At 38.8% G+C, this 13,221-nt stretch overlaps 1 protein-coding gene across 2 annotated transcripts in view; it reads right to left on the bottom strand.

The window, feature by feature from the left end:
• IQGAP2 (IQ motif containing GTPase activating protein 2) overlaps positions 1-13,221 on the bottom strand; it is a 297,777-nt gene that overhangs the window by 88,269 nt on the left and 196,287 nt on the right. For both annotated transcript variants that reach the window (XM_039245540.1, XM_039245541.1), the window contains exons 12-13: positions 12,272-12,396; positions 5,030-5,193 (exon numbers count right to left, since the gene is read on the bottom strand). In XM_039245540.1, coding sequence (XP_039101471.1) covers positions 5,030-5,193; positions 12,272-12,396 — 289 coding nt within the window. The remainder of the gene's footprint in view (positions 1-5,029; positions 5,194-12,271; positions 12,397-13,221) is intronic.

Here is a 13,221-nt window from a genome sequence, read left to right as displayed (position 1 = left end):
CAGTTTCCTATTTCATTGGGTTTAGGTAAAAAACCCACAAAAACTATGCATATGAAGATCCTTTACAGTAAGTGTGTGGTTACACAGTGAATAAAAATCAGTTAAACAAGAAAGCAAGCAAGAGAAAGAAATCTAGGGGTACCTGTCTGGCTCAGTAGGTAGAGCACGTGACTCTTGATCTTGGGGTTGTAAGCTGGATACAGAGATTACTTAAAACAAAACAAAAACTTAATTTTTTAAATTTTATTTTTTATAATTTTTAAAAAAATTTTTGAGAGAAAGACAGCATGAGCAGGGGAGGGTCAGAGAGAGAGGGAGTTACAGAATCTGGAGACAGGCTCCAGGTTACGAGCTAGCTGTCAGCACAGAGCCTGATGCAGGGCTTGAACCCACGAACCATGAGATCATGACCTGAGCTGAAGTCAGACGCTTAACCAACTGAGCCACCCAGGTGCCCCATCAAAACAAAAACTTAAAAAAAGAAAAAGAAAAACAAAAAGAAACCTAAAACAAGTTTCAAGATGACTAAAACTTCAATGAAGGGAATTGGTTTCTGCAAATAAAGTCTTCATGTGTAATACATTTTTACATAGAGGTAAAATGTATTAACATTCACTTGTTAAAAGCACATAACTCTTACGTAGTAAATATATATGTAGCAAAACAGAACTTTTGTCAGGGTCTAATTTGTAAAGTCTCAAGGAAAGCCTTCGATTTTAAAATAGCTCACAATTTATTGCCTCTGGTGAACAGATATAGAAAGTGTGTTTTCTGCTAAGTATGTGCCAACATGCCCATTATTCAGCCTTTTCCCCGAGACAAAGGAATTTGGTGCTTACACAAGGTTACACCTGAAATATTATTAATGAGGAGCAAGAATTCTCAGCAACTTAAGTCACTGTCCTCAGTCTTTGATAAAACTGGCCAGCAGTTCCATGTAGGATGCTATCCATTGTCTTTTTTTTTTTTTTTTTAATTCTTTTTATTTGAGAGAGAGAGAGAGAGGGAGAACATACAAATGGGGAAGAGGGGGAAAAGGGGAGATGGAGAGAGAGAGAATCTTAAGCAGGCTTCATACTCAGCATGAAGCCCAATGCAGGGCTTAATCCCATGATCCTGGGATCATGACTGGAGTTGAAATCAAGAGTTGACGCTCAACCGACTGAGCCACCCAGCGCCCCTCCAATGCGATCTTTAAGAGCTGGACACTTTCACACAAGCTTTACTTTATACTGGCAATACTAGTAATGTAATTTGTTAAATTATTTTCAAGGCCAGATCTTGGGAAGGCAAGGCACAGAATCATCTCCATCAAAACACAACCTCAACTTCCAGGTATCCAAACCACAAAGGTTAAAAAACCACCAAACCACAGATCAGGTGCCTGGGTAACTCAGTCAAGTGTCCAACTCTTGACTTTGTTTGGCTCAGGTCATGATCTCAGAGTCATAAGATCAACCTCTGCTGGGCATGGAGCCTTCTTAAGAGTCTCTCTCCCCTTCTCCTTCTGCCTTTCCCCCATGCTCTCTTTCAAAAACAAAGAACAAAACAAAAAAAAACCACACACAGACACATACATATAGACTCCTCAGATAAGCAAAAGAATCCATTTTTTTCCCCAAGGCAAAAACAGGTGGAGGAAAAAAGTATCAAAATTAATGGTCAGAAAAAGAAAATGGTGTTTAAAAATAGCATTACGCCAAATTAGATTCACTGCTTGTAACTGTAATGTTTTAAATCTATTAGCTCTTGCCAATACAATTCAAGCTCCTAAGTTTACAGGCCAAAGCAGTTTAATTCTAGCCTGAGCTAGAACCCAGATTGTTAGGCTCATATTTAATGCTCTATTTCCACTACTGAAGCTACTGCTCTTACACTTAGGAAGCAAGCCTGACAGACAGCACAGTGCAGATACTCAGGAAAGGCTTCTGAGTGTCCTGGCGAGGTCCTATGGCACTCTGTCTTGACCTAAAACTATTATATTGGAATGTTCTGGAAGGGACTTCCATAGACGGCCTAGGAAAGATCTGGGGAGTCAGGCTTACCTCAAGGACAAACCGCATGTGGCTGTGGGCAGAGAGGAACCTAGGTCTATCTCTATCCTACATCCAGAAGATCCCACATGTGGTTTGTGGATGGAACAATTTGTGTGTCTAGTAAGGACTTTGTGACATAGACATCACATCAGCCCTTATCTAGGCAACCCCTGACACCCACCCACAAGAATATTAGCTACATTATTTAAGTATATTTTTTGGGGTATTAAGCTCCATGCAAAATGTTGAACAAACACACATTTAAATTCATAATTAATGTAATTATATATGATTATATGTTATTACATAGAAATATAAGTATGTAAACATACGACTACATTTTATTACATCTAGATATTACTATTAAACCTTCACCATAATCCTGGAGGATAGGCACTATTATATCCATTTTACACACGTGGAAATGGAAGTATAGAGAATTCGAGGGACTTGACTAAAATCTTTGGTTATTGTGACAAAGCCAATATTGCAACGGTGCCTGTCTGTCAACAAAGCAAGTGACTTTATCTTCCAATGCTGACAAGCGTGCCTCATGCCACAGTCATAGGTCCATCACGGGGATGGCAGGGGGAGCCCCATTCTCCCCTCCATGGGGTGTAGGGACACAAGCTTGGGCTTCAGTCTCACCCTCCTGGTCACTGGCCTGCTATTTATTTCACGTTCCTTCCCATCAGATGAGAGGGCACCCACGCGCACAGCTGCTGTGAGAGCCAAATGAGGATGAATAATGTGAGGGACCCCTAAAGCACAGGGGTACGGCAAGGCTGCTGCCATCCCCGTCAGAAGGCTAACAGCACACAAGTCCCCGCCTTGGGGGATATTTTTCTTGACCTTTAATGAGGCAGTTCGGTAGTATGTGTGATTGTATGTGCATATGCATATAACACATAAATATAAATATATATGCACATATTTATAAAACATACACACTTTAACTTTTATTAAAATATTTTTGCATAGATAATATATGGTACAAATTTTATATTAAAAATATTTTTTTCTGGGCATCCGGGTGGCTCAGGTCATGACCTGACAGTTCACGAATTTGAGCACCGCATCGGGCTCTGTGCTGACAGCTCAGAGCCTGGAGCTTGTTTCAGAGTCTGTCTCTCTCTCTCTCTCTGTTCCTCTCCGGCTCATACTCTGACTCTCTCAAAAATAAACAAACATTAAAAAAAATTTTTTGAATATTTTTTCTTCTTTCCTCACCACTCACTTCTCTTTGCCAGAGTCAACACTTCCTACATTATGCCAAAATATTTCTAGGAGCTTGCATCAAAATGAGCTGCTTTGAAGGGGAACACCTCAGTTGGTGCAGTAGGTCCTATTCCAGAAACTAAGTTATTGGGGGAATCTTGGCCCTTTGTTAGTCGTTTACATTTTTTTAAGTTTAGAAGCATTCGTCATGTAATACATGTACTCTGTAAAAAAGTAATAACCCAGCAGCACAAAAACAGAAAAAAAAAGGTCTCCCATCTACACCAGCCTTCTAGTTTACCTTTCAGAAGGTGCTTCCTTCTGGAAGAATTTTATGCACATGCAAGCAGGTATTTATTATGGGTGTGGATCCCATTTTCCAGCATGTGGAAACATCTTTTTTTTACTTAACGATATACATACTGAAGATTATGCAATATAGATTCACTCATTTTTTTGATGACCGCAGAGTTCTTCACTATATGGATATACTGCAACTTTTTAAACTGGGCCTTCCTTCAAGGATATTTATATTGTTTGGAATCTTTTGTTATTACAATGCAGCAAGAAACATCCTCTTCAATCTGCCTTAATGACAATAATACAGGTTTCTGAATCTAACGGACCAGGGCTTAGCTGCAAAACTAATTACTTTTTGGATAGTTTTGGATAAGTTACTTAGTCTAAGTTTCATTATCCATAAAATGATGATAATGGCATTTAATCCACATGGCTGTTATGGATTATTATGAGAATTATATGAGATAATATGCATACACATACCTAATATCATGCCTGGCAAATAGCAGGTGCTCAATAAATGTTTGCTCTAACTGGACATGCTTTTCCAGTTTCAGATGAGCCTATTTCTGGGTTGTGAAGACCTATACAGAGGAGATCTCCACCCCTTTAGATTTTTGCTTGCATCTGGAGACACAGCAGTTCAGTGCGTGGGTTCCAGGGAGCATCTCTCTCACTCTCAAGGTCATAACAGGTCATAAGCCTCACCAGTCAGTACCCTTCCAACACTGGTCAGTATCTGTGGAATTCCTCCTCACATCAGTCTAAGCTGTGCAGCACGGGAAAAAGCCCTCTGCTCTTCAAGGGGATGGTGGCCAGTCAGTCTCCCCCTGTGCTGAGAACAAACCATGCTCCCACCTACCTGGCACTGTATTCCCTACCGGCACTGTCCTGCTTTCCACCCACCTAACCAGCTCCTCCCTCCCTTCCAGGTGCAGCTCCTGTTCTGTCTCCATGACCACTCCTCTTAGGACACGAGTCCACAAAAATCCATGGTCTCTGAAGCATTCTGTGCATGCCTCATTTTGACCCTTTGTCACAACCTCATCTCTACTGTTATTTAACTATTCATATAGAATAGAATGCCCACTGCCTCAGTTTCTAAGCATCTTGAGGATAAGGACAGAAAACTTCAAATGTCATGTGTTCCTTGTACCCTTTCCCCTCTACCACACACTATACACAACACTATGTACACAGTATATGCTCAGTAAATATCCAGTGAATTGGAATGTGAACAAGACCTCACCCACCAGTGAGTTTTTAGTTAAAGTAGAGTAGTCATTAGCTCTGGAGCCAGCTTCCTGCTCATGTTTGACACCAGGATAAAAAGAGCCCTATTGCTTTCCACAGGCAACTGCTAGGGCAAGCAGCTCATAAGCTGCAGGGAAAATGAATCAAGAAAATCCTCCCTCTCAGCCCTTCTCCCCCACCCAGTCTGTAAATTTAAAAGCAACAAACCCACTAAGTCTCACCATGACTTTCTGTGCTTTAGCATGGTATAAAACATCCTGGTAGTGCTGGGCGTACTCTGGATCCACATCTTTGATCTTAGCAGTAGGTAAGAGCAGAGTATCTAAAGTTTTCCAAGGATTTCCTTCATCAATAGCTTCATTGATGTACCCTACAGCTACGATTCCTAGGGAAAGAAAAAATGTTTTCCTCTTAAGTCACAGTACATCATAAGTTCTGTAGAATCACCTATGAGAATGAGCTAAGGCTGCAGGAGACAAGGTCAATGTAGAAAAATGTAGAGTGTGTATTGTACACACACTCAGTGTACGGTGTGAAAACAAAATGGAGGAGAAAATTCCATTTGGATTACATTCCAATCACAAATACATTATAACTACTTAAAGTATAAACAGGAATAAATTTAACAAAAGAAGCATGGGACGTGTACACTGAAAACTAAGAAACACTAGTGAAAAAAATTAAAGATGACATAAATAAATGGAAAAATCATTTCATGTTCATGGATCCAAACAATATTGTTAAGATGGAAATACTCCTCAAAATGATCAATAGATTCAGTGTAATCCCTATCTAAATCCCAACTACATTTTTCTTTTAAAAAGAAATTGACAAGCTGTATTTAAAATTCACATGTCAATGTAAGGGATCAAGAATAACCAATGCAGGGTTGAAAAAAGAACAAAACTGGAGTTCTCTTCTCAATTTCAAAATTTGCTACGGGGGCACCTGGGTGCCTCAGTCGGGTTAAGTGTCTGACCGGCTCAGGTCATGATCTGAGTCTGTGGGTTCGAGCTTTGCATCAGGTTCTGTGTTCCCCCCTCTCTCTGCCCCTCTCCTGCTCACTCTCTGTCTTGGTCTCTCAAAATAAAATAAAGACGTAAAAAATTAAAAAAAAACTTACTACAAAGCTACAGTTAATCAATATTGCATGGCACTAGCATAAGGATGTACAGATCAATGGAAAATAATTTAGAGTTCAGAAATAAACCATAATATTTGTGGGCAATTGATTGTTGACAAGACTGCCCAGACAACTCTACAGGTACAAGTCTCTATAACAAATGGCATTGGGACAACTGGACATCCACATACATAAGAATGAAGTTGGACACTCTACATCAGATCCTATACAAAAAAAAAAAAAAAAAAAAAANAAAACTCAAAATGGATCACAGACTTAAGTGTAAAAGGTTAAACTATGTAACACTTAGAAGAACACATAGTAAGTCTTTGTGGCCTAGGGTTAGGTGGTCATTTTAATTGTGACACCTGAAACACAACTAAAGAAAAGAAATAAATACATGAGATGTAAAAATTTGAATGTTTATGCTTCAAAGGACACCAGAGAAAGTGAAGGCTATCTATAGACTGGGAGAAAATCCCTGCAAACCCTCTATGTGATAACAGACTTGTATACCTTATATACATGTATACCAGATATATAAGGAATTCTTACAACTCAACAATAAGAAAGAAAACCCAATTTAAAATGGGTAACGGCCTTGAACACACACTTCTTTAAGGAAGATATACAAATGGCTAATTATCACATGAAAAGATACTCAATATTAGTTATTAGGAAAATGCACATCCAAATCACAATGAGATACCAATTCATCCCCACTAGGATGGCAATAAAATAAGACAAACAATAACAAATGTGAAGATGTGGTGAAATTGGAACTCTCATACATTGCTGGCAGGAATAGACAATGGTACAGTCATAGTGGAAAACAAACAGTTTCTTAAAATATTAAACACAGAATTACCATCTAATCCAGCAATTTTACTCCTAGGTATATGTACTTAAGGGAGCCACAGGTTCACATAAAAACTTATATACTATTCTACTTATAGGAAATATCCACAATGGGAAAATCCACAGAAACAAAGTAGACCAGTGGTTGCTGGTGGGGGTGGGGGACATGGGAAGAGACAGAAAGGGGAGGGACTGTAAAAAGTATCTTTTTGAGGTGATGAAAATGTTCTGAATTTAGTGTGATGGTAATACAACTTTTTAAATCCATAAAAATAATCAATGGGTCAATTTTATGGTATATAAATTTTATCTCAATGAAGGTGTTAGAAAATGGGAGGACAACGTTACATACAAGTGGCAGGAGTAATGCTAACTTCTACTGTAACCCTCACTTAGACAGCAGTGCGAAGATAGTAGATGACAGAACTACAGAATAACAGACCTTGAAAAATTTAATGTAGAGATGTACAGAAAAAAAAAACTGAAGTACTAAGAAGTTTTGATATACATTCTATTCTTTAGATTACCACTCTGTAAAGAATGCCAAAACTGAGATAGTTCTAAATCAAACAATTCCCTGTAGTATCAGCAGAGTGAATTTCCAGGTCCATACGGCCCAATGCTGCCCAATAGATCCTTTTGTGATGATGAAAATGTTCTCCGTCTGGGCTGTCCAATATGCCATATGTAACTATTAAGCATTTAAAATGTGGCTAGTATGACTGAAGAACTTAATTTTAAATTTTATCTAATTTTAATTACTGAAGTAGCTACATGTAGCTGGGAAGTGTAGGTAGGCCACCCAGAGATTAACATAATCAGCCATGTTTTTTAGGATATTTTTAAGGTTCAGGTATTGCTAATTAGTATCGCAAATTGTTTCTGTAATACCACCTGGTAAAATAACATTGGGAATCCTAACTCATGGATATGCCAAAAGGAGAATAGCCATATCCAACCAGCTCAAACTTCTACTACCTCCATCATATCACAGGATCTTAGGAAATAGACTAGAAGGTCCAGGAAAGAAAAATGCAGACCAAAGCCTTGGAGTTTGACAAGTTTTTACAACTCCAGCAAAGGAGGTCTATTGAGAGGTCCCTTCTCCCTACTACCTTATTATTAAAAATCAACCATCAACCAGTCATAAAGTAGTACAGTATATGCAAGAGTATACGTATATACAGTAGAACCCTAAACAATGGGGGGTTTAGGAGCACCAATCCCCTGTGCAGTACAAAATTCAGGTATAATTTTTGATTCTCCCTAATTTTAACCAATCATAGCTTACAACTGGCTGGAAGCCTTCAAAATAACATAGTAAAGTAACATGTAATCTTATAATAAATAAGCTAGGGAAAATAAAATATCAAGAAAGTCCTAAGACAAAATATATTTATAGTACTCTACAGAGGAAAAAAATCCACCATGAAGTGTACCTAAACAGTTCAAACCCATACTGTTCAAGGGTCAACTGTAAATGCACGCACATACACATTCACGTACAAATGGGTTTTTTTTTTTTTCACTTCCCAGGTTAGTGCTGCTGTACTAGAACTAGGAAAGAAGATAAACATTAACAAGCAGTGAGCTTAGAAAATAAATATTCCTAAAGCCAAACTTATTATTTCTCATTCTGTCAACTGTTTTTTAAACATAATTGTAAGTCACTTTACAAATGTGACATGCTATGAAACAAAGTTCTTATAATTTTTAACAAGTAGCTTCATCCTGATGTTCAAATTAAGGTGAAATTTTTACCTACACATCTGAATACGTGGCTCGTAAGAATGCTGAGAATGAAAAGATTTATCTGTAGAACAAAAGGGATGATCTAAAATGCCTAGGAAGTATTCCAGATTCTAACATTTAAAAATGTTTGAAGGAAAAGCAAAAGTACTTCCCTAATGCTCAAGTTATATTATCTCAAAACATTGGAAGAACTCAGGAAAATCTAAGTACTATTCACATATAAGGTATTATCGTTTTACCCTGTAGTAGTTACAACCTGGAGAACATGGGATACTTCATATCATTCCCTGGACATGAAGTCTCTTCGGTAGTCTGTTCCAAATAATTTTAAACACCCCATCCAAAAATTATCTTAATAGAACTATGTCTGAGAAAGAGAATGTACGCTCCTAATGGCCAATCACCTGGGAAAGAGTGCATTCCAGCTGACTTGGTTGAAATCACTTAAGTTTTTGTTTGGTATGTTTCTAAGAACACAAGCTACTGAGGTCATAGTAAATGACCTCACAGGGGCTCTAAGACCTACCCAGAAGGCCCTAGGGCACATGTGCATCACTTCCTCTGTTTAGAAGAAAAGGGAAAATCCCATTACTGAGCTTCAGTCCATGACCCACTTCTTTAAACCATCACAAAGACTATAATGCTCTAGTCCAGTGAGAGAGTGGGCATTCTCTTACAAGCTGCGTATTTGAGATAGCAGATGACGTAACCTACAAAGAAGGGTACCTACCGAATTAAAAAAGCAAAAATTCAAAGGAAGAAAACTACCTTGTTTAGGCTATGTAGTTAAAATGATGCCCCTCTCTGGCTCTACTAGGAAAAGTGAATTTTCCAAGAATTCAAAAGAGCATCCAAGTCTGAGAAAATGCATCTAGCAGCTTCTCTATTAAACTTGCCTTCCATATTTATCACTTCCCATTAGCTGCATACCTTATCCACATCACAATTCAGACACACGATTAGGCCTTGAAGCGTGTGGCAGGGGTGGGGTGGGAAGAGTAATCCACTTTCAAGGTGTCCATGAAAAATCCTTTGGTCTTTGGGATGGTTTAATTACTATACTGTGCAATATATTTCTATTCACAATGGTGTATATTTTTACCGTAGCTTTTAAAGCAATTTCATAAATAGAGGACATCAAAATCAAGAGTTCAAGAACTTTGAACAAAAATACCACATTTTAACCTAATAAAGCAAACTGAAGCACAGAGAAATTAAATTAGCACTGAGTTCTCCAAATTCTAGAAAGGTAATATGATAAAGTTTTTGAAATAACTATTGTGGTTATGGCATATGCCCTTCATGACACGATAATCAAAGGAAATACGATAATGGCCATGTGATGTACGGCCCATGGAAAATAGCCATAGTGCAAATGTCCAGACAGATAAATCCATACCAATTCAAAGATACCAACCAAAGATATTTCTACTTACATATAATATCCACCTACCAAAAAACCATTCTTTTCTCAAGTTATACAAATGTAACTTTTCTTTTCCTGAAAAGAGCAAAGGCACTACTAGATAGTCTGCGACAAAAATGGCGTCCTCCATCCTGCTTTTTGATTAATGTCTAGAATGAGAGTAAAAGTGCAACCATTTAGCACTGAGAACTAATGCACCTTTGTCATAAAAGCTGTACGTATGGAAATTACCAAAGGCCTGAACTGTGGGTATGGCCAGGAAGAATGAGGAAAAAATGAGAAAACAAAGATGGGACCTGACTCTATGTTCTGCTTACTCAAACAGAGGAATCCTACTCTTGAGCTGCATTAGCCAAAGCACTCAAACCATTGCTGCAGGAAACTCAAGAGTGTGCAGCTGGGAGTCAAGGAGCAGGGCAGGAGGGCAGGGCGCCGAGGGACTGAACTTTTAACAGGACACACACTAGTGTCCCTCCAGACCAGATGATATCAAACATCTGCTCACTTTAGTGCTTCCCTCTTGACTAACATCTGCCAAGCACCAACAGCAACCAAGGCAACGTGTCAGAAAAAAGCTAAGTGGGCCGTGTGCGAACTATCCAGTTTCAGGGATTCCAAAACGTCTCAAAGGACATGTAGAGACGCAGCAGCAAGCTGTGTGGTCAAAGAAGAGGAGATTTAGATTTAAACAACCTAAAGAGGACAAAATGAAGAAACTGGATATACATGTAACAGTGGCACATGTGTGAATATGCTGTCAAGGCGGCATATATCAACACATGCTATCTATTGGGGACTTAGAGTAAGACGTTTCACAACAGAAAAGCAAACCTTGCCATGATAGTGGGCACAGTGCTCACAGGAAACAGTAAAGAAAGCCAAGAAAATTATGCAGATGCAATTAAATGACAAAGTCATATGTCTTTACCTCAAGAGGGATTTTACTATCCCAGAGTTAGATTCCGCCTTTGAAGACCAGATCTAGAACCTCACCAAAAGGCACTAGAACAGCCTAAATGTCTGAGAGAACTATCTGCCTACTCCATCAGCAAACTCAGAATGAGTTAGAACAGTAAGTCAAAGATGGAGACAGAAGGGAGGTTGCGGACATCAGCAATCTCAATCTAAATGTTGCTGGGGTACCTGGGTGGCTCGGTCAGTTAAGCATCCGACTTTGGCTCAGGTCATGATCTTGGGTCTGTGAGTTCAAGCCCCACGTTGGGCTCTGTGCTGACAGCTCAGAGCCTGGGAGCTGCTTCAGTTTCTGTGTCTCCCTCTCTCTCTGGCCCTCCCCTGCTCATGCTCTGTCTCTCTTGCTTTCAAAAATAAGTAAACAAAAGAAAAAATCTAAATGTTGCTGACAAATCAAAGAGCTCAGATGATACAAAAGATGATGGTGCTAGTTTGTTTTTATTATTGAATAGGCTGCTTGGAACTTGAATTTGATAGTTCATGCTAGAGAAAAGCAGTGGCTACACTGATTGCTGAGTTATACGGCTCTGTTCTGTAAGCAAGAGGCAAATAATAAGGAGGCAAGCGGATATTCAAGAAAGCATGTTTCAGGGCTTATCTTCTTGGGGTTGTCCACTTTCACACAGGTAGCTCATAATTTCTAGATCACAGTGAATCATCATGATTTGTGATCCTAAAGCAATGACTAGTTTGTGTGCCAATTTCTTCCTCGGGTAGGAACATGTTCAAAATTTTAAAAACTGCCCAAATGAAAGGTTAAAATAACATCGAACATCTAAAAGACTGAGTTATGGGACACCTGGGTGGCTCAGTCAGTTAAGCAGCTGACTTTGGCTCAGGTCATGATCTCATAGTTCATGGATTTGAGCCCTGACTCGGGCTCTGTGCTGACAGCTCAGAGCCTGGAGCCTGCTTCGGATTCTGTCTGTCTGTCTGTCTGTCTCTCTCTCTCTCTTTCTCTCTGCCCCTTCCCTGTTCATGCTCTGTGTCTCTTTCTCAAAAAAATGAATAGACATTAAAAAATTATTTTAAAATGGAGTTATCTAGAGTATTCTTCTTGAAGTATGAATAAATAAGAAAACATGAGAACTTCTATTTACATATTTTTATTCAATCCTTTAATGTCTTTTTATGTATGTTTTATAATGTATATATGTTGATACAGTATTACCGGCATAAAATTCATAATATAAATATATACATGCATATCAGGAGAGTGTGCTCACTTAGGGCTCCAAGAGCAAAAATTTGCATCCTTAATCTAAGGAACTAAATAGTCCAGACACCTTATTGTCTTATTATGTTAAGAGAAGGAACGTGTTCTATACTTACGGTCATTTTCTTCTTGAATTTGAATATTCACCATATCTATACAATTTTGTATTTCATTCCAGCTTAAAGTCTCTTGCCCTTGAGACAAGGCTTCCAGTTTCATGGTGAGTAGTGCATTTGTGTAACTGTGGAAGAGAAGACGATCATGATACTAATCAGAAACATTTATTCTTTGTTCATCTCGTGCATCTTAAATTTGGCACAGAGCCAAAAGTAGATGCTATGAGGTTAAAAAGGAGAAAGGCACATGAAATGGTCTTATACAGCTTTGTGAACAGACAACAAGCTCACTTACATTAACATGTTTCTTTTTTCTTAAGGATACTTTATGTACAAATGCTGTTTAATCAAAGTGCCTCAAAATCCAACTTCATACCCAACTCCAGCAAAAATCCCCTCCAAGTTTTCAACTCTGTGACCCTGCTTCCCCCCCCCCCCCCCCCCATTACTAATTTTCCTTGGCTTTGCATGTTTTGACTTGGTTCGGGCTCCTGGTAACTTTTTTCTTTTTTTTGTTAAGTAGGCTCCATGCCCAGCATGGAGCTCAGTGTGGCACGTGGATTCATGACCCTGAGATCAAGACCTGAGCTGAGATCAAGAGTTAGATGCTTAATCGACTGAGCCACCCAGGCATCCCTGAGATAACTTTGATGTGATAAAATTTAGAACTATCATGGTTCTCAAACTTCCCATCAAGGGTTCTTTTCATTATTTTTCTTGTTCCTTCACAAATCTTAGTTTTAGAGAACTTTAACCCATAACCTTAACCCAGCTGGGTTACCTTGAGGACTAATATACCCACTGAGGAATCAAATAAAATACAAATGCAATTCCAGAAACCCTGCTGAATAACACACACTTTCAATATAGATTTTCTTGAAAAGGTGGCACAGGAGTTGAATCAGAGTATTGTCAAATCTCTCTGCACCTGTCTATTTCTCCTAAGGCTT

The sequence above is a fragment of the Hyaena hyaena genome, unplaced genomic scaffold, assembly GCF_003009895.1.
Source record: "Hyaena hyaena isolate Hyena2069 unplaced genomic scaffold, ASM300989v1 scaffold_260, whole genome shotgun sequence".
In the NCBI taxonomy this organism is placed as follows: Eukaryota; Metazoa; Chordata; class Mammalia; order Carnivora; family Hyaenidae; genus Hyaena; species Hyaena hyaena.
The sequence above is the reverse complement of the archived record's forward strand: the minus strand, read 5'-3'. Positions and strand labels throughout refer to the sequence as shown.